The 27,656-nt window shown below is 44.0% G+C and overlaps 1 protein-coding gene across 1 annotated transcript; it reads right to left on the bottom strand.

Annotated features, from left to right (window-relative positions):
• Nucleotides 1–27,656, bottom strand: LOC147013004 (nicotinamide N-methyltransferase-like). The gene is made up of 3 exons (XM_085854428.1): nucleotides 27,406–27,656; nucleotides 1,273–1,480; nucleotides 1–525 (listed from the first exon to the last, which is right to left on the bottom strand). Exons 1-3 carry the CDS (start codon nucleotides 27,581–27,583, stop codon nucleotides 102–104), a joined length of 810 nt encoding a protein of 269 aa, XP_085710554.1. The 5' UTR covers nucleotides 27,584–27,656; the 3' UTR covers nucleotides 1–101.

Below are 27,656 nucleotides of genomic sequence, written 5' to 3'. Positions count from 1 at the left end.
TTCATTTCAGAATGCAAGTTTATTACTTTTCTAATCCTTTGTGAGACATTGATTCAATGGCATTGAGTAACCATGAAACATTATTGGGCAAATTGGTGACTTCAGACTTTATCTGCAATCAAAAAGAAAAATGATGTTACATCAGTCATATCCTCCTCGAGGTCTTTCGGCCGAGCGAGAGTTTTAAATGTTCCGATGGAGAACCCTGCACCTTGAACCGAATCCCTTACAACCTGCTCGCTCAAGGTTAGTGAACCAAACAACACGGAGCCAACTTTGTAAAACGATTCCCCCAAACTTCCGATTAACACGAGGTGACCATTTGGCAACAAAAGTGATCTCAAGGCTTGTAGTGCCCCGCGGAAAGATGTCTCATCGGACAAAGCGTTCTCCAGGCAGAACGATGATTGAATGACATCGAACTTTGGGAGAACCTCGGGGTGTAGAGGGTTTGGCAGGGTGACATCACAGGGAATGATTTTCTTGATCGCATTCCTCAGCTTATCAACCTTCTCCTCTTCAGAGCTGCAAAGAGAAGGGAGGGCCAGGTGAATCGAAGAAGGAGCTGGAGAATACAAGTGAAAAATCGATGATCAAATTAAGGCCAATTCTATTGCAAATTGAAGAAGAGTACACTTCAGAAATTGTAATTTTATGAACGATGATATGATGTTTTCCAAGGAGAACAAAAGAGCAAAACGTTCCTGTTTCAAAGAAGTCCATATTCGGAATTGGTGGGAAATGTTATCGGTATTCAATTCGTGTGAAGCCAGTGGCAAACCTGAATTTTTGCGAGAACCTGATGAATGAGAGTCATGTAGTTGTGAAATAATGGTGACGGAATACTGCGTTTCAAGCTTGTGTAACATGGATAGTACTACGGCCAGCGGGTGGGATAGCCTATGCCTTTGAGGTATGCACACTTGCCTCTGACCTGTCTTGCCTGGGTTTGAATCCTGACCCAGCTATAAACAGTCATCATGGTGAAGCATAGAATCCATATTGTGAGTAATGAGTACATTCCTTTGGAACCTGCAACCATTAGATTTGCCAGTCCAGAGTACCAACGTTTCATAGGAACCATTTTCGTAGTTCGAATAGGCAAATGCCGAACATTTTTTGACACAGAGTGCATGTGATTACGATTTGAAATCATTACGAGATAGCGGACCATGTAAATTTAACAATCCGACTGGACGTTGGACATTGCAGGGAGCCTCAGGTGAAATGGAAATGGGTGATGAAGGAAGGAAGGTAGCACATAATACGAACCTGCGTCCCTCCAGCTTGCAGGAATACTGTAAGTAGGAACTCCAGTCGTGTGAATGTGGGTCCTTCGAGAGCCAACGCTGCAGTTCTTGACGATTTGCCTCGGAGAACTCAGCAAGCACAATCTCGGAAAATTTCTCACATGCTGAAAAAAACTGATACAGTGAGGGTCCAGTGCCAACATCCAGCAGGCGGCTCCCTTTCACTGCATCTGGGGGCACACAAGGCATTTGTCCAACCTGTCACTGCACCTGAGGTCACCAGAAATTGAAGGGTTAGTGCTGGAGATCATAATCCTACTTTCCCATTTCAATAAGGGACTGGTCATAGGGAAAAATGCAAACGATCGAATCAAAAACGTGGTTATCGTTGCATCCTCTGTTATATAATCATATGGGGTAAATATACAGTACAGGTACTGTGACGTTTTGAGACAACAATTATAACTTACGCAGTGATTTATTCATGCAATTCTGCCTGCCTTTTTATGTATGACATTATTCACCTCCCTCATATTAATTTGAAGAATTTTAGAAACATTTGTGCCACATCTTGGATTATTGTATCTCGTATTACTTTTTCATTTCTCCATGTCGCAGCAATGGTGACTCGATTCCAAATTATTGCACCAGAGAAGTCCAAGGTCAAAACTGAGAATCCATTGCCAGACTCAGTGACATTGTCATTGGAGTGTTTGCTCTGAGTATGAATTCACGGTTGAATTCTGACCCGAGTCGACTTGTGCTAAAGGCTTTAAAAAGATAAATGCTGCTTCCTTGCTTCACACTCAGCATTTAGATATTGAGCACAGACAAATCCCGTGTGTTAGCATCCCATGGCAGAGGAAGGGGGAGATGTCTCCAAAATTGGACTTCAGGTTCTGGGTTTGCAGCAACGGCAGGTTCTCTCAGGGCTCTCTGCCGACTTTCTCAAAGTTAAGTATCCGATCGATTTTTGTCCCATTTAACTGTTAATTTTCTCACCGACATGTGACTGAGTGTTCCTAATTTGGTTTTGTTTCAAAAATCGTGCTATTTTGTGAGTTTTCCTCGACCTTGTCTAACCGGGTTCCTTGAGGCCTTCCCATCCTTCCCCTCGACGTGTATGATCGTTTTTATTTGTATTCTCTCCCTATTACCTTCAATTCCTATTTTCCCCACTTTCCGAACACCCCCATCCTTCCCAACTCAACACTGTTTCTTGTCTTAAATTTAAAGGAAAAAAAACCCAAAAAACTACCTTCCTCTCTGCATACCCACGAGTCCTGATCCTTCTTCTTCTTCACATCCCTCCTTCTGCCGGCACACCATCTTTCTTCGACTTGAGCTGACCCACTCTCACTATTACCTTCACGATTTCTTCCTACAACCTCCCATTCCCGAATCTTACATAATCTTCAAAAATCCATCAAAAAATAATGATTTTCCTTGTATTCTTTTGATCTTTATACCTGAAACCAAGTGTCTCTCTCTACCATCTTCCTGTTACTTTTCATTGACCTAGCAGCTTCACTCTGCGTTTACCGTTCTAAATTCACCATACAACTCTCCGATTTTACTTCAACATTCCCTTTTCCGAATCCTTATTTACGAAATGCGAATCCTTACGCAATCCTTATTTAAAATAAGTAAATAAATAAATTCAATTTTGACTATACACCTCCCGTAACCACGTGCTTCTCCCTTAACTACGCAATCTGTTTCCACCCTCTGCGTTTACCTATCCAAATTCACCATTCACCTCACGATATTTTCTTCAACCTCTCCAAGTCTCCATTATCTAATCTGATGAAAACTCTCAAACAAAAAATAATAAAAATAAAACGATCTCTTACAATGCTTCGTCTTCCTCTTTAACACGTGTGGTTCTCATTACTGCATCATAATTCACCACTCTTCTTCTATTTTTTTTTTTTGTATACCTTGGTCGAGGCTCGTATGAGAGCTAACACACAACTCACAGCAAGGAGGAATGAGACAAGAGGGGCGGGAGTGGAAGGGACAAAACTGGGGAACAGACACATTAGGTGAACTGTGGAAGGGAGAGGGATGGGGATGGGACGGGTAACATGGCGAAGAGAAGATGGACATTTCAGGGACTTTCAGGAAGGAAAGCAGAAGAAATGAAGGAAGTGGGCTTGGGTGGATTATCGGGGTAGAAAAGATCGAGGATTTGGATGGGGGAAGATAAGAGGTGGTGGTGAACAGCTGTTTTGAAAGCCTGGAGGGAAGAATGGGAAAGAATAGAGTGAGGAAGTTTATTCCAAAGGCGGGAAAAAAGAGGAATGAAAGAGTGAAGATGAGCAGTGATTCGTGATTTTGGTAGTTTTACCAGAAGGGGGTTGTTGGCGGACCTTGAGCGCCCTGTGGAAATGTGGTGGGGGACAAATCGCAGAGAGAGCAGGGGGGGCAAGGCTGGAGAGGAGTCGGTAGAAGACAGAAAGACCACCGACCAACCTGCGGTGATTGAGTGAGAGGCCCAAAGACTCAGCTTCATTGCGGGAGATGCCGATGATCTTAAATGCCCTGGTTTCGACAGCGTGAAGCCGAGAAAGGTGGGAGGCAGGAGCACCAGCCCAGAGGGGAGAGCAGTACTCCATCAGGCTACGGACAAAAGCTTTGTAAGTGGTCAGGAGCTCAAGAGGGCCGAGGAAGGACTTAGCACGACGGAGGATTCCCAGTCGGCGACTGGCTTTTGAGGCGAGGTTGGAAATGTGACTTTCCCAGGAAAGGTCATGGCAGATAGTGAGACCTAGAAGCTTGAAAGAAAAGACTTCTTCCAGAGGATTGTTGAGAAAGTGGATGGGGGGGGGGGGTTTTGTAAACGGTCCTTTCGAAGAGACATAGTGAGAGTGTGAGATTTGTCTGGATTGAAAGATATGTTCCACGTGTTGGACCAGTTTGTGATTTTATCCAGATCTGCAGTGAGCGAAGAAGCTGCTGCTTGCCGGTCTGAGGGATGATAGATGGTACGGCAGAGGGTGGAGTCGTCGGCAAAGAGAAATAGAGGATTTTCCAAATAGAGAAATAGAGGATTTTCAACAGACTGCTCTCATTTCGACCTTTCATTCATACCGTGCCGAAGAAATCCAACTGTTAGAATGTTTCTTCTTCCCTCCATTCTCTTAATTTACCTTTATTGCATCAATCACTGGTAGGCATGGATGATATGACAAAATATGTCATGGAGAAGAAAGTAAATACCTTTGGAATTTTTTTTTAATGTCATGAACAAATCTTGGTACATCATGGGTGATAAAGAGGTTATGGTCAAGTTTCATCGAAATTGTGTGTGTGTGTGTGTGTGTGTGGTTTCAGAAAAGAAAGCAAACACATATTTGGGGAACCCCCCCCCCCCCCCCCCCGCAGAACCCGTTCGACCCCAATTTTTTAATGTCATGAGCAAACTTTAGTACAGCATGGGAAGTGAAGATGGTGGTCAAGTTTCATTGGAATTTCGTTTGTATTTTCTGAGAATAAAGCAAATGCATATTTTGTGAGGCTACCCCCCTCCCTCATAGACTTTGAGACACAAAACTTTGAGAACAGAAAACTTCACAGTTTGGTCCATGAATCGTGACCACTCACTGAAATGAAGGTGGATACTTTGAGGCCACCCTGGGAGGACACCATTCCACATTCTGAAACCCGCATATGTAGATACCATTCAATGACACACACACACACACACACACACACACACACACACACACACACACACACACACACACACACACACACACACACACACACACACACACACACACACACACACACACACACACACACACACACTGAGACCTGGAGCGGCAGCATTCAAAACCAACACCTGGTACATGCAGTGACCTTTGCACCCCACCGGTTGGCTCTGAATCTGATTCGTACATACTACAGTCCCTTCAATAGTAGGGAAAGATGTGGGACCAGGGCAAGGGTTGGGAGAGAGATAGAGGAGTGGAGAGAGAGACAGAGACAGAGACAGAGACAGAGACAGAGACAGAGACAGAGACAGAGACAGAGACAGAGACAGAGACAGAGTCAGACACAGAGAGAGAGAGAGAGAGAGAGAGAGAGAGAGAGAGAGATAGAGAGAGAGAGAGAGAGAGAGAGAGAGAGAGAGAGAGATAGAGAGAGAATAGGGGAGGGTCTGGAGAGAGAGAGACAGGGGGGGGGAGGATAGGGGAGGGGCCAGAGAGAGAGAGAGACGGGGGTGGGGTTGGAAAGAGGGATGAGGGATTCTGGCTGATGTGACGCCCATTTTATTGTCCATCTGAGAGACGACACACAGTGATGAATCGCCCTGCCAGGACAGTTTAGAGTTGGGTTGGGGTTCGAATCCAGGCTACGAACTGAGCATGTGTACCTCTCAGCTTTCCTGCCGTGATGTGGCGATTCCTTACTTCAGAACTGAAAATATTTTTTTCTCATTGTGATCATATAATTTATTTTACCTTTCTACCTCTCGTGTCGAACCACGGTATGGCAATTAAATGTTGAAGAATGTGCCACGTGGCTTTACCACACAATGCACAAAACGTTTGAAGAAACTTTCAAAAGCGAAATATTTAATTTTCATTTTGTATTTATCTTTGCCAAAGTGACGGGTCGTATAACGTCATCTAAAACGGGAAACGTCACGGAAAATGAAATTTCACATTTTCAGCGAGGCAGCCACCATCTGTTGCACGCAGTACAAAATGTGGCCAATGCAGGTGAATAGTCCTGAACTTTGTTCAAGTCGATCTATATGCAGTGTTGAGTGACAGTGTGAATATTGTAGAGTGCTCACCGAGTGGTTTAAGCACTAAAACGAAATGGTTGATCAGGAACGGCTCTCTTGGCACGCAATTGGCAATCACTGAACCGTCATATCAAAGAGCAGGTTTTGGGTCACTGATGACTTCGCGTGATTCAAAGGCTGTAAGCACATTAATAATTAATCGTTCGGCAATTATTTTCTTACATTTAAAACTCAAAATATGCTAAAATTAACTTTTAAGTCAAAACTTTTGTCAGTGATCGAAAAACAGTCCTGAACCCAGGTCAAAAAACCAGTAAAGACCAGTAGCTTACTGGTCAACTGGTACCAGTTGAAAACCAGTAGCCAACTGGTACCAGTAAAGCCAGTTGGTTTCTTACTGGTTTTAATATGGAAATTGGAATAGAGTGATATATTACCAGTTGAAATACAATTGTATTTAACTAACTGGTATCAACTGGGACCAGTACATTGTAACTGGTATCAACTGGGAGACCAGTACATTGCAACTGGTATCAACTGGGACCAGTACATTGCAACTGGTATCAACTGGAACCAGTAAGACTTTAACTGGTACAAATATGAGCTACTGGTTTTTTCAACTGGGAAATTGGAATTCTGACTGAATTTAACTGGTACCAGTTGAAACCAATAGAGACCAGTTAAAGACCAATTAGAACCAATAGAGACCAGTTGAAAATGTGTACTGGTTTTAACTGGTTTTTCGACCTGGGAAGTTACCGAAGATGATATGATGTCACGTTCTCCGAAAACTTCGTGAACATTCGGAAACAGCGTGTAAAGTGTAAACAATGGCGAGATGCGAATCAGAGTGTGATTTCAGCGGCGATGAAATTGAGTGTTTTCATTCCGTTATTGCCGAGGACGAGTCGGAGGATGATGGGAATTTAGACGACGAGTACGTGCCCGTAAAAAAAAAAAAAAAAAAAAATTCAAACCGTGAGCAAGAAACAACAACCACAGAGAGAGAGAGAGAGAGAGAGAGAGAGAGAGAGAGAGAGAGAGAGAGAGAGAGAGAGAGAGAGAGAGAGAGAGAGAGAGAGAGAGAGAGAGAGAGAGAGAGAGATTCTTCGCTCTCACGTGCCCGTACCTGCGTGGCCTGGAAGTTCGCATATTATTCGCAGTTAGGATTAGTCGCAATTTAGTTTTAATGCCCAAATATTCAATTAGCGCCAACGTATTTTGCCTTTTCGCAATGTCATCGCAAGGAAAAACACAGAGAGAGAGAGAGAGAGAGAGAGAGAGAGAGAGAGAGAGAGAGAGAGAGAGAGAGAGAGAGAGAGAGAGAGAGAGAGAGAGAGAGAGAGAGAGAGAGAGTTCTTCGCTCTCACGTGCCCGTACCTGCGTGGCCTGGAAGTTCGCATATTATTCGCAGTTAGGATTAGTCGCAATTTAGTTTTAATGCCCAAATATTCAATTAGCGCCAACGTATTTTGCCTTTTCGCAATGTCATCGCAAGGAAAAACAAAAAGAGAAGAGAAGAGAGAGAGAGAGAGAGAGAGAGAGAGAGAGAGAGAGAGAGAGAGAGAGAGAGAGAGAGAGAGAGAGAGAGAGAGAGAGAGAGAGAGAGAGAGAGAGAGAGAGAGAGAGAGAGAGAGAGAGAGAGAGAGAGAGAGAGAGAGAGAGAGAGAGAGAGAGAGAGAGAGAGAGAGAGAGAGAGAGAGAGAGAGAGAGAGAGAGAGAGAGAGAGAGAGAGAGAGAGAGAGAGAGAGAGAGAGAGAGAGAGAGAGAGAGAGAGAGAGAGAGAGAGAGAGAGAGAGAGAGAGAGAGAGAGAGAGAGAGAGAGAGAGAGAGAGAGAGAGAGAGAGAGAGAGAGAGAGAGAGAGAGAGAGAGAGAGAGAGAGAGAGAGAGAGAGAGAGAGAGAGAGAGAGAGAGAGAGAGAGAGAGAGAGAGAGAGAGAGAGAGAGAGAGAGACTTTTTTTTTTTTTTTTTTGACTTTTATGTCCTTTTATTACAAAAAAGTATAAAAGGTAAAAATTCAATACAACAAAGCAAAGGATTATATACAAGAGTGGAAAAAAGAAGAGAAGAAACCAATTCAATTTTCAAGTAATCGATAAAGCATTGATAACAATTTATACACGAGGAACACCCCCAAAAAATATATTAGAGAGAGGAGAAGATGATAAGAAGAGAGAAAGCAACACAGGCTCCACACGTACCGCCAGAGACTGAGCAACAGCCCCTTGCGTTTGCACGTGCGTGCCAAGCGAGAGAGAGAGAGAGACAGAGAGAGAGACACAGACACTTTTGGCCTCTTGATTGTTTGGGATCATGATGTAACAAGAGAAGTTATACCAGTACAAGCAAATGCCTGAGCATTGCCCAACAAAGAAACAAGGTAAATTAAAACTTCAATGTAAGTACACCATCAACAAGTTCACATAAGGATGTGTTCACACACCACTGTTGTGAGAACAGTGTACAATCACTGGAATTAATTTCAAGGTGCACTCGTGCTGTGACCAAGGTTTTAAAGAGATAAACAACATCGGAAACAGAATCACAAACATCTTGAAGTTTGCGTTTCCTTGACATGTATATAGCAAGCTTCGCTTCAGAGGACAAATAATTTGCTAACAGGCACTCGTATTTACGCTGGTGGAAGATGCTAAAACCGTAAACAAAACCACAACAAGTAAAAGTTAGGCCGAGTCCCCGGATAGCACGTGATAAGACTGTAAAAAGGGGTGCCAACCTTGAGCAATCAATAAAAATGTGAAAAATAGTTTCTGTGGCACCGCAGAAGGGACACAATTCTGTGTTATCGGGACATATACGATGAGATAAAACATTGGATGGTAAAATGTAATGTGCCAGTCGCCACTGCAAATCTCCGGAGCGCTTGGCAGTGGGTGCCTTGTACATAACATGCCAGTTGATCGAAGTAGAATGAGTGGTCTGAAGCATTCTCCCCCAATGTGCTTGTGGTTCCGCAGGTCTATCGGGAACAAGAGTTTTAACACACAAAGCGTAAACAGAAGATTTTTCCATCATTTTAAAGGAGGTGAAACCTTGAAAATGAAGCAAAAGCTCTGGAAAGGGATGTAGGGATAAAGAAAGGTTAGCTTCTACCTGTGGAATCCATTTCAGATTAGTTTGCTTGAAAAAGCGCAGAATCACAGAAAAGATTCTCCCAATAATTCGAATGGACCTCACTCCAGTGGCCACAGCGACGTCAGCAGCTGGCTTCCACTTATAAGGAGAAGGAGTTCTGAGATCTTTTACCTTCGCATACATCCAGCATCAATAAACTTCTGCACAAGAATATAATTGCTGCAGACCTCTTCAAAAATGGGGTTTAAAAAAGATAGGCTCATTTAAAAACATTTCCAGGGAGTAGTCATTGTTATTTCGGCGAACAGTGACTGCCTGCCATGCCTTCCGCATGCTTCTATAAAACACGGGGACTGATGCTATATCAACTTTCTTGGTGTCAATAAGGAACAGTTGCTGATCGTAGCCGAAGCTTCCCCGCCTGCCGAAGCAGGCAGTGAGCCAAGGCCTTCCACGAGACGTCCGTGTACAGCAGTCTGCGGCCGAAAGGAGGCGAAAGCCATCACCTTGCTGGTAATAGCAATCAGCCCCTGTCCTCCTTCAGCAACAGGCAGGTTTAACACACCAGGTTGGAGCCAATGCTTTCCTCCCCAAAAGAAGTCAATAAGAATTGATTGTAATTTTTTAAGAAACAAATCTGGGGGCTGCAGTGCTATAAAAACGTGCCAAAGCATTGATGCTGCAAGGTTGTTGATAACAAGGGTTCGGCCCCGATAGGAGAGTTGACAAAGTAAGCCCTTCCACTTTCGTAAACGTCTCTCAGTTTTAATTATTAGAGATTCCCAGTTTTTTTAAAATGAAGTTCTCAGTTCCAAGAAAGACGCCTAGGTAAAGAATTCCATCCCTTTCCCATTTAAGTTTCTCGGGAAGAGTCGGAGGAATGGCGCCATTTTGTGGACCAAGATGGAGAGCTCTGCTTTTTCCCCAGTTCACTTTTGTGGAACTTGCCAAACCAAATTCATGAATGCAACGGACCAAGGCTGAGACGTCCTCTTCGAGCGAACGATTGCACAAAGATCATCTGCATAAGCAATCACTTTAAACGGGTTCGCCATTGGTTGAGGAAGGAAACCAAGAAGATGTGCACGCAAATCGAACGAGTAAAGGCTCAATCGCAAGAGAGTACAGGAGGCCAGAAAGAGGGCACCCTTGACGAATGCCTCTATTAACCGGGAAAGGGGGACATAAAATGTTGTTAACCTTAAGAGACTAAAAGTGTTGTTATACAGTAACTGCACATGAGAGATAAAATTTTCCCCAAAACCAAACCCCCGTAAAACAGAGAAAAAGATAAAAATGATCAATGGTATCAAAGGCCTTTTCTTGATCTAAGAACACCAACCCGACATTTCTTTGTTCAAGAGAACAGATGTCAATTATATCACGCACAATAAAGATACTGTCATGAATTGTCCTCTTCGGGACACAGTAAGACTGATCTGGGTGTACGATCTCCTCGATTATGGCTTTAAGGCGGTTGGCAAGGGCCTTGGAAAATATTTTGTAGTCTGCACAGAGTAATGAGATGGGACGCCAGTTGTGTGGTTGCTGAAGGTCTCCTTTTTGGGGATAAGGCGAGGACAGCCCTCCGGCAGCTTAATGGCAGTGAGCCTGATCGTCGACCGTCGATTATAACCTCAAGTAGTTCTGGTCCGAGGAGGTCCCAAAAGGTTTTATAAAATTCCGCAGGAATTCCATCCAGGCCGGAGGCCTTACCCGAGGGTAGAGTTTGAAGAGCAGCTTGAGTTCCTCCAAAGTTACTTCCTTGTCCGTTTGTAGAACTGCAGATTTTGACAAGGTAGGTAAGGAAGAAGTCAGCACTGTTACCATTTTGTTGTCAATTTTCGGAGCATGATAAAGTTCAGTAAAGTAGTGTCTGAGTGAGGCTCTGACATCTTTTGATTGTGTGTTATCCTTCCTTCCTTTGTCCTTACTGAAGTTATCTGCTGACTTCTCTTTGTTTGATCTTCCAGTCCAAAAAAGAACTTAGAGGAGGTGTCCAGGTAGCACAAATTTCTCCAGTCGGAGACGAATCAGCGCCTCCTCTGGCTTGCTTTGCACAAAGTCCAGCGAGAAGAGCTTTTTTCTTCGCCAGCAAGAGGTTAGTTCTTTCATGATTTGAGGCCAAGAGGTTGGTCTGCAAATATAATATTTCTTTGGCAAGCAAGGATTGAAGGGCAGAGTCATATTTGGTGTGGTAGGCTCCATATTGTTGGCAAAAGGATCTTATTTGCACTTTGACGTTGTCCCACCATTTTCCAAGGCAGGGGAAGGAAGTTTTACGTTGGAGCAAAGCTCTCCAGAACACACCAAAGGCATCGACAAACAGTTGGTCATCCAAGAGGCTTGCGTTGAAGGTCCAGTAGGCAGCACCACGATTCCGAACTGGTTGGTGAATCCGAAGTGCGACCATGTGATGGTCTGAGAAGCCGCTCGGAATAATGTCCATATTGCTCACAACATTTAAAAAGGTACTGTTGATGTAGAAACGGTCCAATCTGCAAGTGATACGTGGCCTTTGAACACCGACTCCACGTGTATTGGCGGAGAGAAAAGATTGCGGATTCTCCACACATCAACCAGGGAGAACTTGGACAAGGCTCTCAACAAAGGCGCTGCGCTTGCTGGGTGCGGCTCCTCTCCATTACGATCAATGGTGGGGTCCATCGTGCAGTTAAAATCTCCACCCAAGCAGACAAGTCCATCAAAATCAATGTGTACAAGAGACGTTTCTAAGTGTGTGTAAAAGGCGAGTCTCTGTGCTATCGCTAGGTGCGTAGACATTCAGTACGGTGTGTTTCCAAAGCCATTATGCGTGAAGGTGAGTGAAATCAAATACCCTTTGATAATCTCATTAAAAACAACACTGGGACTACAAAAGGAAGGTTGTAAATAAACAGCTACACCCCAGCCCTTGGGTGTTCCAGACTACTAAAAACCATTTTCCCTCATTATCCTTTGCCATTCACTTGCACAAGAGGAGCTACATCTTGTTTCTTGCAAAAGCAAAACATCAATGTGATTGGTCTCAACAAACTGTTTAACTTCTGCTTTACGGATGGAGGAGCGTCCCCCATTAATATTTAAACTCGCTATAGAGAAGGCCATAGGCTAACATTGAGTTTGGGTGTGTCAAAAACTTAGTCTGTCAGTGTCTGCAGCTCATTCTTTGCTTTGAGGATGCATTTCCGGAGTCGATACACACTTGTGATTCCGTCACACCAAGCTGTCCGGCTTTGAGGAGCAAAGCTTCGCAGAGATTATAAAGCCGGATAAGTCAGGGAAAAAGTTTTTAATTTTAACATGTTTCTTACGAAAGGTGTCATGAAGAAACTTTATGATATCGGCAGGTGGAACACTGGTCACACTCTCCGAATCTTGGGAAACTGGATCATTCCATGCTTCAGCACTGCCACAAGAAGCAAGTGATGAGTCCCCGTCCGAATCATAATCCGAGTACTGATTGGTGTCCATTACATTATCGTTATGCTCCAAAGATGGAGCTGATGGTTTAATAAGGGAAGCCTCACATTCCGCTTCCAAAGGGGGAGAAGGAGTCGGAGGAGTCGGGGAAGGAAGAGTGGAGGGAGGAGGAGTGGGGGAGGTGGAGTGGGGGAGGTGGAATAGGGGAGGTGGAGGGGTGGGAAGAGGAAGAAGATTAGAAGTGGGAGGGGAGGAGGAGGAGGAGTGGGAGGGTGAAGAAAACGGGGAGGAGGAAGAATACTAATGGAAAGAACGTTATATTCCGCTTGAGATGAACCTGGTGTTTCACTAGTTGAAGCTTTACACCCTGATTCAACCAGGTTTGGAGTAATTGGTGACTTAGAAACGGTACACATTTCACTGTTGGTCTTTTCAGGGAGGGGGGTTACAGTGGATTCGGTGTTAATATCCAAGGTGCCTGTGACTATGGGAGTGGTCACGTGTGCTCCCCGCTGCACAAAACCAATCTCCTCCTCATGTTCACTAACCCCACCGACAAAAAGTCATCATCCTCTGGAGCAATTACATCAAATCGATTTTCTGTTTTAAAAGAGCATCTATTGTTGCTTCCAAACACGAGTCATTATTCTCGCAGCCGGCGCCATCTTTTTGCACAGCTCGCCGTCACATCTTGACTATTGTTATCATTTAAATGCTTCAATTTATGTTTCCTTTTGAAGGAACAACGGTGAAGCTTTCGCCATCTGTCAGGCGTCGATTTACCTCCACTCTCGACGGCCCAGGCAGATTGTTCGAGTTTGAAGCGTCACCAACGTGCCCAACTCTAGATATACCACTATTCGTCTCAATGGGTTCGATCACACTAGATATTCCACTTAATATATTCTTGGGGCAATCGCTTTTTAAATGTCCCGATTCACCACAGATAAAACAAGTTGTGGTCTCCGTTGCGATATAAATCTGGTAATTGCGGTTTTTATTTTTTAAAGTCATAACTGCATTGAGCGATTGAGCGTTGTTTTTTAGAATGATATAGCAATGACGACGGAACGACATGATGTGGCGAACCGAAGCGTCAGAGCGCAGACGAAGTGGAATCATGGAGATTCGTGACACAACTGTGCCAAAAACGCTTAATGCAGCTACAATCTCCTCACCGAGAAGAAGGGCGGGATGTTAGACAGTGTTAATTTTACTGCCATCGTATCGAGATAACTAACGTTAACGAAGACGTCCGGCGGAACGTGATAGACCGGTTTCGACCGCCTGAGCCACGTGTCGCCTCCGACAAGAAAACCACGACACGTTGGCTCATTTTCGAAGCGGCGAGAACATTCTCGATTCCTACGAGCTCTCCCAGAGCCATCACCACGTTCTCGACACTAACTCCATCAGGTGGAGTAATTGTCACTCCATTTTTCCGAGTGAGTGACTCGTGAGGTACACTATTGTGCAAACGTCCGTTTGCCATAGCTTAAAGCAAAAAATAAGAGAAGTTTAAGTTTAACAAAGAAAAACCGTCACAAGCAACCAGAAAGTGGGGTCAAATAAAGTATAAGGGAAAGGAAGAGTATAAGGAAGAAGCTAAACCACCGATAAACGGCAGGCCTATGAAAACAAGGCAGATGAAAAAGTAGGCCCAGAAACCCGAAGGTTTCAAGGAAAACCCACAAAGCACCTACTGTGCGCCTTCTCCTTCTCTCTCTCTCTCGTCTCAGCAGGAAGGAAACAGGGAAAAAACTCCCGAAACACGTACGCGGGACACAGAGGAAGCGAAATAGGGACAAAACAACACTAACACAGCACAGTACTCACAGCTGCACACAGAGAGCCGCCATGACGCCACACCCATGCACGACTCACCAACGACCAGCAGGGGCGAGAGAGAGAGAGAGAGAGAGAGAGAGAGAGAGAGAGAGAGAGAGAGAGAGAGAGAGAGAGAGAGAGAGAGAGAGAGAGAGAGAGAGAGAGAGAGAGAGAGAGAGAGAGAGAGAGAGAGAGAGAGAGAGAGAGAGAGAGAGAGAGAGAGAGAGAGAGAGAGAGAGAGAGAGAGAGAGAGAGAGAGAGAGAGAGAGAGAGAGAGAGAGAGAGAGAGAGAGAGAGAGAGAGAGAGAGAGAGAGAGAGAGAGAGAGAGAGAGAGAGAGAGAGAGAGAGAGAGAGAGAGTGGGAGAGAGAGTGGGAGAGAGAGAGAGAGAGAGAGAGAGAGAGAGAGAGAGACTTTTTTTTTTTTTTTTTTGACTTTTATGTCCTTTTATTACAAAAAAGTATAAAAGGTAAAAATTCAATACAACAAAGCAAAGGATTATATACAAGAGTGGAAAAAAGAAGAGAAGAAACCAATTCAATTTTCAAGTAATCGATAAAGCATTGATAACAATTTATACACGAGGAACACCCCCAAAAAATATATTAGAGAGAGGAGAAGATGATAAGAAGAGAGAAAGCAACACAGGCTCCACACGTACCGCCAGAGACTGAGCAACAGCTCTCTTTTTTGCGCGTAACGTGCGGTGCTGCGAGAGAGAGAGAGAGACAGAGAGAGAGACACAGACACTTTTGGCCTCTTGATTGTTTGGGATCATGATGTAACAAGAGAAGTTATACCAGTACAAGCAAATGCCTGAGCATTGCCCAACAAAGAAACAAGGTAAATTAAAACTTCAATGTAAGTACACCATCAACAAGTTCACATAAGGATGTGTTCACACACCACTGTTGTGAGAACAGTGTACAATCACTGGAATTAATTTCAAGGTGCACTCGTGCTGTGACCAAGGTTTTAAAGAGATAAACAACATCGGAAACAGAATCACAAACATCTTGAAGTTTGCGTTTCCTTGACATGTATATAGCAAGCTTCGCTTCAGAGGACAAATAATTTGCTAACAGGCACTCGTATTTACGCTGGTGGAAGATGCTAAAACCGTAAACAAAACCACAACAAGTAAAAGTTAGGCCGAGTCCTCGGATAGCACGTGATAAGACTGTAAAAGGGGTGCCAACCTTGAGCAATCAATAAAAATGTGAAAAATAGTTTCTGTGGCACCGCATGAAGGGACACAATTCTGTGTTATCGGGACATATACGATGAGATAAAACATTGGATGGTAAAATGTAATGTGCCAGTCGCCACTGCAAATCTCCGGAGCGCTTGGCAGTGGGTGCCTTGTACATAACATGCCAGTTGATCGAAGTAGAATGAGTGGTCTGAAGCATTCTCCCCCAATGTGCTTGTGGTTCCGCAGGTCTATCGGGAACAAGAGTTTTAACACACAAAGCGTAAACAGAAGATTTTTCCATCATTTTAAAGGAGGTGAAACCTTTGAAAAATGAAGCAAAAGCTCTGGAAAGGGATGTAGGATAAAGAAAGGTTAGCTTCTACCTGTGGAATCCATTTCAGATTAGTTTGCTTGAAAGCAGAATCACAGAAAAGATTCTCCCACATGGTCGAATGGACCTCACTCCAGTGGCCACAGCGACGTCAGCAGCAGGCTTCCACTTATAAGGAGAAGGAGTTCTGAGATCTTTTACCTTCGTACATCCAGCATCAATAAACTTCTGCACAAGAATATAATTGCTGCAGACCTCTTCAAAAATGGGGTTTAAAAAGATAGGCTCATTTAAAAACATTTCCAGGGAGTAGTCATTGTTATTTCCGGCGAACAGTGACTGCCTGCCATGCCTTCAGCATGCTTCTATAAAACAGGGGGACTGATGCTATATCAACTTTCTTGGTGTCAATAAGGAACAGTTGCTGATCGTTGGCCGAGTTTCCCCGCCTGCCGAAGCAGGCAGTGAGCCAAGGCCTTCCACGAGACGTCCGTGTACAGCAGTCTGCGAAGCGAAAGGAGGCGAAAAGCCATCACCTTGCTGGTAATAGCAATCAGCCCCTGTCCTCCTTCAGCAACAGACAGGTTTAACACACCAGGTTGGAGCCAATGCTTTCCTCCCCAAAAGAAGTCAATAAGAATTGATTGTAATTTTTTAAGAAACAAATCTGGGGGCTGCAGTGCTATAAAAACGTGCCAAAGCATTGATGCTGCAAGGTTGTTGATATAACAAGGGTTCGGCCCCGATAGGAGAGTTGACAAAGTAAGCCCTTCCACTTTCGTAAACGTCTCTCAGTTTTAATTATTAGAGATTCCCAGTTTTTTTAAAATGAAGTTCTCAGTTCCAAGAAAGACGCCTAGGTAAAGAATTCCATCCCTTTCCCATTTAAATTTCTCGGGAAGAGTCGGAGGAATGGCGCCATTTTGTGGACCAAGATGGAGAGCTCTGCTTTTTCCCCAGTTCACTTTTGTGGAACTTGCCAAACCAAATTCATGAATGCAACGGACCAAGGCTGAGACGTCCTCATTCGGAAATGAACGATTGCACAAAGATCATCTGCATAAGCAATCACTTTAAACGGGTTCGCCATTGGTTGAGGAAGGAAACCAAGAAGATGTGCACGCAACCGAACGAGTAAAGGCTCAATCGCAAAGAGAGTACAGGAGGCCAGAAAGAGGGCACGAATGCCTCTATTAACCGGGAAAGGGGGACATAAAATGTTGTTAACCTTTAAGAGACTAAAAGTGTTGTTATACAGTAACTGCACATGAGAGATAAAATTTTCCCCAAAACCAAACCCCGTAAAACAGAGAAAAGATAAAAATGATCAATGGTATCAAAGGCCTTTTCTTGATCTAAGAACACCAACCCGACATTTCTTTGTTCAAGAGAACAGATGTCAATTATATCACGCACAATAAAGATACTGTCATGAATTGTCCTCTTCGGGACACAGTAAGACTGATCTGGGTGTACGATCTCCTCGATTATGGCTTTAAGGCGGTTGGCAAGGGCCTTGGAAAATATTTTGTAGTCTGCACAGAGTAATGAGATGGGGACGCCAGTTGTGTGGTTGCTGAAGGTCTCCTTTTTGGGGATAAGGGCGAGACAGCCCTCCGGCAGCTTAATGGCAGTGAGCCTGATCGTCGACCGTCGATTATAACCTCAAGTAGTTCTGGTCCGAGGAGGTCCCAAAAGGTTTTATAAAATTCCGCAGAATTCCATCCAGGCCGGAGGCCTTACCCGAGGGTAGAGTTTGAAGAGCAGCTTGGAGTTCCTCCCAAAGTTACTTCCTTGTCCATTTGTAGAACTGCAGATTTTGACAAGGTAGGTAAGGAAGAAGTCAGCACTGTTACCATTTGTTGTCAATTTTCGGATCATGATAAAGTTCAGTAAAGTAGTGTCTGAGTGAGGCTCTGACATCTTTTGATTGTGTGTTATCCTTCCTTCCTTTGTCCTTACTGAAGTTATCTGCTGACTTCTCTTTGTTTGATCTTCCAGTCCAAAAAAGAACTTAGAGGAGGTGTCCAGGTAGCACAAATTCTCCAGTCGGAGACGAATCAGCGCTCCTCTGGCTTGCTTTGCACAAAGTCCAGCGAGAAGAGCTTTTTTCTTCGCCAGCAAGAGGTTAGTTCTTTCATGATTTGAGGCCAAGAGGTTGGTCTGCAAATATAATATTTCTTTGGCAAGCAAGGATTGAAGGGCAGAGTCATATTTGGTGTGGTAGGCTCCATATTGTTGGCAAAAGGATCTTATTTGCACTTTGACGTTGTCCCACCATTTTCCAAGGCAGGGGAAGGAAGTTTTACGTTGGAGCAAAGCTCTCCAGAACACACCAAAGGCATCGACAAACAGTTGGTCATCCAAGAGGCTTGCGTTGAAGGTCCAGTAGGCAGCACCACGATTCCGAACTGGTTGGTGAATCCGGTGCGACGTAATGTGATGGTCTGAGAAGCCGCTCGGAATAATGTCCATATTGCTCACAACATTTAAAAGGTACTGTTGATGTAGAAACGGTCCAATCTTGCAAGTGATACGTGGCCTTTTGAACACCGACTCCACGTGTATTGGCGGAGAGAAAGATTGCGGATTCTCCACACATCAACCAGGGAGAACTTGGACAAGGCTCTCCAACAAGGCGTTTTCTGCGCTTGCTGGGTGCGGCTCCTCTCCATTACGATCAATGGTGGGGTCCATCGTGCAGTTAAAATCTCCACCCAAGCAGACAAGTCCATCAAAAATCAATGTGTACAAGAGACGTTTCTAAGTGTGTGTAAAAGGCGAGTCTCTCTGTGCTATCGCTAGGTGCGTAGACATTCAGTACGGTGTGTTTAAAGCCATTATGCGTGAAGGTGAGTGAAATCAAATACCCTTTTGATAATCTCATTAAAAACAACACTGGGACTACAAAAGGAAGGTTGTAAATAAACAGCCACCCCAGCCCTTGGGTGTTCCAGACTACTAAAAAACCATTTTCCCCTCATTATCCTTTGCCATTCACTTGCACAAGAGGAGCTACATCTTGTTTCTTGCAAAAGCAAAACATCAATGTGATTGGTCTCAACAAACTGTTTAACTTCTGCTTTACGGATGGAGGAGCGTCCCCCATTAATATTTAAACTCGCTATAGAGAAGGCCATAGGCTAACATTGAGTTTGGGTGTGTCAAAAACTTAGTCTGTCAGTGTCTGCAGCTCATTCTTTGCTTTGAGGATGCATTTCCGAGTCGATACACTTGTGATTCCGTCACACCAAGCTGTCCGGCTTTGAGGAGCAAAAGCTTCGCAGAGATTATAAAGCCGGATAAGTCAGGGAAAAAGTTTTTAATTTTAACATGTTTCTTACGAAAGGTGTCATGAAGAAACTTTATGATATCGGCAGGTGGAACACTGGTCACACTCTCCGAATCTTGGGAAACTGGATCATTCCATGCTTCAGCACTGCCACAAGAAGCAAGTGATGAGTCCCCGTCCGAATCATAATCCGAGTACTGATTGGTGTCCATTACATTATCGTTATGCTCCAAAGATGGAGCTGATGGTTTAATAAGGGAAGCCTCACATTCCGCTTCCAAAGGGGAGAAGGAGTCGGAGGAGTCGGGGAAGGAAGAGTGGAGGGAGGAGGTAGGGGAGGTGGAGTGGGGGAGGTGGAATAGGGGGAGGTGGAGGGTGGGAAGAGGAAGAAGATTAGAAGTGGAGGGGGGAGGGGGAGGAGGAGTCGGAGGGTGAAGAAAACGCGCAGGAGGAAGAATACTAATGGAAAGAACGTTATATTCCGCTTGAGATGAACCTGGTGTTTCACTAGTTGAAGCTTTACACCCTGATTCAACCAGGTTTGGAGTAATTGGTGACTTAGAAACGGTACACATTTCACTGTTGGTCTTTTCAGGGAGGGGGGTTACAGTGGATTCGGTGTTAATATCCAAGGTGCCTGTGACTATGGGAGTAGGTCACCAGCTCCCGCTGCACAAACCAATCTCCTCCTCATGTTCACTAACCCCACCGACAAAAAGTCATCATCCTCTGGAGCAATTACATCAAATCGATTTTTCGTTTTAAAAGAGCATCTATTGTTGCTTCCAAACACGAGTCATTATTCTCGGCAGCCGGCGCCATAATCTTTTTGCACAGCTCGCCGTCACATCTTGACTATTGTTATCATTTAAATGCTTCAATTTATGTTTCCTTTTGAAGGAACAACGGTGAAGCTTTCGTCATCTGTCAGGGGGGGATTTACCTCCACTCTCGACGGCCCAGGCAGATTGTTCGAGTTTGAAGCGTCACCAACGTGCCCAACTCTAGATATACCACTATTCGTCTCAATGGGTTCGATCACACTAGATATTCCACTTAATATATTCTTGGGGCAATCGCTTTTTAAATGTCCCGATTCACCACAGATAAAACAAGTTGTGGTCTCCGTTGCGATATAAATCTGGTAATTGCGGTTTTTATTTTTTAAAGTCATAACTGCATTGAGCGATTGAGCGTTGTTTTTTAGAATGATATAGCAATGACGACGGAACGACATGATGTGGCGAACCGAAGCGTCAGAGCGCAGACGAAGTGGAATCATGGAGATTCGTGACACAACTGTGCCAAAAACGCTTAATGCAGCTACAATCTCCTCACTCGAGAAGAAGGGCGGGATGTTAGACAGTGTTAATTTTACCGCCATCGTATCGAGATAACTAACGTTAACGAAGACGTCCGGCGGAAATGGATAGACCGGTTTCGACCGCCTGAGCCACGTGTCGCTCCTCCGACAAGAAAACCACGACACGTTGGCTCATTTTCAAGCGGCGAGAACATTCTCGATTCCTACGAGCTCTCCCAGAGCCATCACCACGTTCTCAACACTAACTCCATCAGGTGGAGTAATTGTCACTCCATTTTTCCGAGTGAGTGACTCGTACACTACATTGTGCAAACGTCCGTTTGTGCCATAGCTTAAAGCAAAATAAGAGAAGTTTAAGTTTAACAAAGGAAAACCGTCACAAGCAACCAGCAAGTGGGGTCAAATAAAGAAAGTATAAGGAAAGGAAGAGTATAAGGAAGAAGCTAAACCACCGATAAACGGCAGGCCTATGAAAACAAGGCAGATGAAAAGTAGGCCCAGAAACCCGAAGGTTTCAAGCTGAAAACCCACAAAGCACCTACGTGCGCGCTCTCCTTCTCTCTCTCTCTCGTCTCAGCAGGAAGGGAAACAGGGAAAAAACTCCAGAAACACGCACGGGGACACAGAGGGAAGCGAAATAGGGACAAAAACAACACTAACACAGCACAGTACTCACAGCTGCACACACAGAGCTGCCATGACGCCACACCCATGCACGACTCACCAACGACCAGCAGGGGCGAGAGAGAGAGAGAGAGAGAGAGAGAGAGAGAGAGAGAGAGAGAGAGAGAGAGAGAGAGAGAGAGAGAGAGAGAGAGAGAGAGAGAGAGAGAGAGAGAGAGAGAGAGAGAGAGAGAGAGAGAGAGAGAGAGAGAGAGAGAGAGAGAGAGAGAGAGAGAGAGAGAGAGAGAGAGAGAGAGAGAGAGAGAGAGAGAGAGAGAGAAAAAATTACTTCCTGGTTTGGAGCACACCAGCTCACTCTGATGTTACTGAAATTTATGCACCGTCTAATATGAAAACGATCATAACTTGGGGCATTGTGTTTATCTATAAATGCGCATAAGAAATCGAGAAATTATTGGAATACACGAAGTCATCACTCCGGAAGCCCGTACGTTGTAACCCGTAATGACGAACGTGGCTGAGCTTCCGTTCCCCATCGGCCACGCCCACGCAACAACATGTCTTGTCATTGGTTGGTAAATAAATGGCCATAACTTGGGAGGCACTTGTCCGATTAATATCAAACGTTGAAAAGGCACATCCTCAGGTCCCCAGCAATATAACTGGCAAGTTTCAATTAGATCGGACCAGTGGTTGTCGAGAAACAGCGGTCACGCACGCACGCACGCACGCACGCACGCACGCACGCACGCACGCACGCACGCACGCACGCACACACACACACACACACACACACACACACACACACACACACACACACACACACACACACACATTGCTGGAATTATAGATAGATGGGGTTTCTGGCCCTGAGCCATATAAATTTGAGCCACTTGTAAGTGCAAGAAAACGGCCCATTTCGTGTACAAGTAGCAGGACCGACTGCCAGCTCAGGGAGGACGGAAACCTCCCGTGGAGCAGAAGGGTGAAAGCTCGCTTGATCTTGATTTTCAGTACGAATACAGACCGTGAAAGCGTGGCCTCGCGATCCTTTTGACTTTTTGGGTTTTAAGCAAGAGGTGTCAGAAAAGTTACCACAGGGATAACTGGCTTGTGGTGGCCAAGCGTCAATAGCGACGTCGCTTTTTGATCCTTCGATGTCGGCTCTTCCTATCATTGCGAAGCAGAATTCGCCAAGCGTTGGATTGTTCACCCACTAACAGGAGGGAACGTGAGCTCGCAAGAATAAGGTATGTTTGGTGCAATTTGAGCTTTTATTCGTCGAGTTATGAATGTTTCAAGTTGAGGGCGCCTGGCGCGTATGGCTGCGGGCTCCTTGGCTAGATCTAGGCCGCGGCGCTTTCTCCACAAAGATGAGGTTTAAAAATCATTTTTCATCCCAATAAAGGTTAGCATCACATGCCTGACTTGTTAAGCTGTCGGATTATGTAAAGATTGTTCGTGGATGGCTGAATATTACGGTTTTATGACTTTGACAAAATAATTTTAAATAATTGCCGTGAATTCCTGTGGTGAATTGAGATTTTTGCTTCGATCGACGTTGCGGGTTCGTCTTAAAGTCAATTCAAATTCTGTTTTCAGTTTTTGCAGTCGCTTATGATGCTTTACACTGGGTAGTTGTGAAATTTGTAAAATTCCGATATTTTATAAGGTTTATGTTCGATGGCGCGCAGGGCCAAGGGCGCCTTGACTAGATGTTAGGCCGCAGCGCTTTTTCCACAAAGATATTGTTTAAAAGTTTAAAAGGCAGGGAAAATTCGCCCGTTTTGTTTGCTGGATTCGCAAAATATGAGGTATTCCTGATTGTCGGTTTTTCCGGGTCTGTGTCTGTGTCTGTGTCTGCGTCTGTGTCTGCGTCTGCGTCTGCGTCTGCGTCTGCGTCTGCGTCTGCGTCTGCGTCTGCGTCTGCGTCTGCGTCTGCGTCTGCGTCTGCGTCTGCGTCTGCAACGCGAGGCTCCACAGTACGAACCAGCAAACCGATTTCGATGAAACTTTGCCAAGAGGTGGAATATTTCCTGGGAAGGTGCGCGTTTGAATTTCGTTGCCGAGCAACCACCCGTTGCTGTGCAGCAGCCGAAAAACCGCGTACAGTATTTTCAATACTTGTCCTTCAGTTTTGAATGTAGAGAAACAAGACTTCTTAATTAAATACTTCGACATATTTAGAAAATTTTACTCGAGCCGATTTTTGATTGAGGTTTTATTTTTCAAATGGTAGTCCTTCAAAAATCGGGTGTTTATTTGCCGTCATTTATGGAGTGTATACAGTGTTTGTAAGGAACTTCACCGTCGTTCCACCTTCAATCTCTCCTCGATCCAAACGTTATTGACCAAAGTGAAAAGGATCCAAAATAAATGGAATCACCGGCATTTCTGTCTTTGTGGATTCTAATAATGTTTTTTTATTGACTGAAAACGATTCCACGATCCACACACCACCTTCAATTATTTATTTATTTACCGAAAACAATTCCACGATCCACACACCACCTCCAATTATTTATTAACTGAAAACGATTCTACGACCCACACACCACCTCCAATTATTTATTTATTTACCGAACACGATTCCCCACCCACACACCACCTCCAATTATTTATTTATTTACCGAAAACGATTCCACGATCCACACACCACCTCCAATTACTTATTTATTTACCGAAAACGATTCCACGACCCATACTCCGCCTCCAATTATTTATTTATTTACCGAAAACGATTCCACGACCCATACTCCGCCTCCAATTATTTATTTATTTTCCGTAAACGATTCCACGATCCACACACCACCTCCAATTATTTATTTATTTACCGAAAACTATTCCATGACCCACACACCACCTTCAATTATTTATTTATTTCCAAAAACTATTCCCCACCCAGACACCACCTCCAATTATTTATTTATTTACCGAAAACGATTCCATGACCCACACACCACCTCCAATTATTTATTATTTAAAGTGGGCGTGGCTTATGAAAAATTGTGTGGCTCAGGAGGTGTGGCTAAACAAGAGCATTGAGAGAAGTTTATCGGGTTTTCCGTGTGTGTGTGTGTTTGTCTGCAACGCGAGGCTCCACAGCACAAACCAGCAAACCGATTATTTTTCAAATGGTAGTCCTTCAAAAATAGAGTGTCTATTTACCGTCATTTTTGATGAGTGCCAGTTGGCAAAATACGCAATAGGAAAAATCTTGCCAGGCAGAGGAACAATTGTATGTGAACCAATATGTCTTGGCAATGAATCTTCGTCAGTGGATCGGTCAGAATGAAAAGCATCGTATCCAGCGCTTCGATCCTAGCGAATCCCTCGTCGCCTACCGGCTTGTACAAATCTTATCCACTGCCAGCGAATGTTTGATTCCTTTGATTCCTTCAGGAATCAGTGGGAGCGATTACCCGTTTTCCAGCCATTTTCGCAAAACATGACGACACATTATGAGTCATGATGTACAAATATCCAAATAACTTTGTTCAACAATAATTCAAAATAAAAAAGGATAATAAAGACAGTTGCAATCTCAAAAAAAGCGAAAGAACTGCCCGCTCAACTGGACACTTCTTCAATGAAAGAGTGAGCTTCCGCTTTGTTTTGGAGAACGTGACGTCACCATCCATATATGGCACGCGGCTGTTTTTTTCAACAGCCTCAAGAAATAACAACTTCGGAGTTAAATTTCATTAATCTTACCAATAGTTAGGCAACCACAATAGTTTGCATCGAACTATTTAATGCACATATAATCATATTGATAAATTTTCAGAACAGGTTTGGTGACCCGCAACCTGCTCTTTAAACGTACACCTGCTGGACACGGCCGAAATGTCAAATATGTCCGAATTGGACAAATGAACACTTTTCTTGGAGTCGGAGCTGCTTGTAAGTTCGATTATGGAGCTTAAATTTTGTAATTCTCCTTCGTTTAAGACATACTTGTGGTGATCGCATGTGCGGAAATGAAATAAAGCAACGAACGCTGACGCCTCTGGGAGTTTATGAGCTTTGCAATGGACACAGCAATTCGTAGCTATGATGAACAGCAATTTAATAATATTCGTGAGGAAAGTGAAAAAAAAAACTTTGTCGTTACAAAATCATTGCAACCTGTTCCAAGTCAAGGCAAAGTTGAGCAGGCAAAAAAACATGGCAGCTTCAGACTCCAGAGAGGTTACCTCGGATATGCCTTAAGACCCCAGAGAGCGAGGTGGCTAAGTTTCGCCTGATAAAGGATATAATTAAATAAGGCTATTGATTATCTTCAAAAAGGGGTTTTTAATTAACCCAAAAATCCAATTTTCACACCTGCACTTCCTTGGAGTTTACTTTGTGTGTATGCAAAGTTTCAGGCTGATAGGTTTTGTAGTTTTGTAGTTTTGGAGTTGTTGAGGAGACACAAACAGTGACACACACACACACACAACACACAACACACAACACACAACACACAACACACAACACACAACACACAACACACAACACACAACACACAACACACAACACACAACACACAACACACAACACACAACACACAACACACAACACACAACACACAACACACAACACACAACACACTTATTAGTTTGGATGTATCTGTGAAAATATTATATTTGTGGAAAATACCACTCACATGAACTCGAGCATGGTGGTCATATTATATCTATCTATAATTCCAGCAATGTGTGTCTGTGACCGCTGTTTCTCGACAACCACTGGTCCGATCGAATTGAAACTTGCCAGATATATTGCTGGGGACCTGAGGATGTGCCTTTTCAAGGTTTGATATTAATCGGACAAGTGCTTCCCAAGTTATGGCCATTTATTTACCAAACCAATGACAAGACACGTTGTTGCGTGGACGTGGCCGATGGGGAAGGGAAGCTCAGCCGCGTTCCCCATTACGGGTTACAACGTACGGGCTTCCGGATAATGATGACTTCGTGTATTCTAATAATTTCTCGATTTCTTGTGCGCATTTATAGATATACACAATGCCCCAAGTTATGATCGTTTTCATATTAGACGGTGCATACATTTCGGTAACATCAGAGTGCTGGTACGCTCCGAACCAGGAAGTAAATTTTTTTTCTCTCTCTTCTCTTCTCTTTTTGTTTTTCCTTGCCACGACATTGCGAAAGAGTAAAATACGTTGGCGCTAATTGAATAATTGGGTATTAAAACTAAATTGCGAATAATCGTAACTGCTAATAATATGCGAACTTCCGGGCCACGCACGTACGGGAACGCGAGAGCGAAGAAACGGCCTGTGTGGTTGTTGTTTGTTGCTCGCGGTTTGAATATTTATTTATGAAATTAAAAAAAAAATTTTTTTTACGGATACGTATGAGTTTATGATAATTATGAGATGTTTCTGCAAATTTTATGCTGACTGAGCCAATTATTGGGTGTTTTGGTGGCCAATTTGGATTTATGCGAATTATCTGAACTCAGAATGAATATTCTATGGGTTCATTGAATTCAGCATACTCCAAAACATGGACTTTCACACTGAAATCCTTGTTCTAAGCCTGTGGTTGAGCAGTTATGACGATTTTGGTGTTTTCTCATTTATCGTGAATTTTGATGGCGGGCATCTTGAATTTTGAAAACGCCACAGGGTGGAACATGTGGAGCTTTGCACGGGGTGGGGGGGGGGGGGCGCATATGATTTTCTTGAGCTCTCCTGAAAAACTTCAGCTTTGAACTGTTTTTGTCCAAAGTGATTGTTTAATTTTGACAAATGCTCTTGGCCTACAGAGTGAAAAGCTCAATGTCGCGTTTCAAGGTTAAACTAGAATGGCTCTCGGTAGCATGCAATCCTCCACCAGGCTCAACGGCTTACATTTTGTATCCGACTTATTGGTCAGATCTGGATCTGGAGATGAACCAGAATCAAATTGACTTGTTCTTGTAGTCCACCCAACTCATCCATCAAGTTTCGTCCGAATCCGTCTAAAACTTTTGAGACATCATACCATATATAGTTTTTGGCACAGTGGTGAAGAATCACTTAAAAAAATGGTGAAGAATCACAGACGGACAAACTAACAGACAGACAGACAGGGATGAAAACATAACCTCTGTCCAACTTTGGTGGCACAGGTAATAAAGAAAACCAAAACACAACTACACTTGAACTTGAATCTGAACGACTCAGTATTGTTATTGTCATAGTAAGGAGGAATAACATGATAAATCATAACATGTTCATGACAGATTTTATCTTTCAATTAACTCGGGATTTGAGGATTTGTGGTTCTCACCTGAGCTGTAGGTTTCATGCAGCCATTCGAGGAGGAAATAGGCGACAACCTGTTCACCTTGTCGTTCTGATGTCCCCAGCGGCCCAAAGTGAGAACTTAAATAAGTACTCGGTGAGAAAGAATGCTGATAATCTGCCCCCCAAGCAAGCTTGCACTCAGAGGTGTTGAATTTGTCCATATCCTTCTGCTCGTCCGTGCCTGTCTGTCTGTAGTCTCAAACTCCTTTAATGCAGTTGCTTGCTGAATACAGC

Source organism: Eptatretus burgeri, chromosome 14, assembly GCF_056783735.1.
Source record: "Eptatretus burgeri isolate ZD-2024b chromosome 14, Ebu_testis_v1, whole genome shotgun sequence".
Lineage (NCBI taxonomy): Eukaryota > Metazoa > Chordata > Myxini > Myxiniformes > Myxinidae > Eptatretus > Eptatretus burgeri.
This window is presented reverse-complemented; position numbering and strand designations above follow the sequence as displayed.

What these genes read in the sequence shown, in the direction of transcription:
- LOC147013004 (XM_085854428.1), bottom strand. Translation starts at nt 27,583, where the DNA reads ATGGACAAATTCAACACCTCTGAGTGCAAGCTTGCTTGGGGGGCAGAT. An exon ending in GCATGAAACCTACAGCTCAG is followed by an intron (nt 1,481 to 27,405) that starts GTGAGAACCACA and finishes GTGTGCCCCCAG; the next exon opens with ATGCAGTGAAAGGGAGCCGC. An exon ending in TGCAAGCTGGAGGGACGCAG is followed by an intron (nt 526 to 1,272) that starts GTTCGTATTATG and finishes TTCTCTTTGCAG; the next exon opens with CTCTGAAGAGGAGAAGGTTG.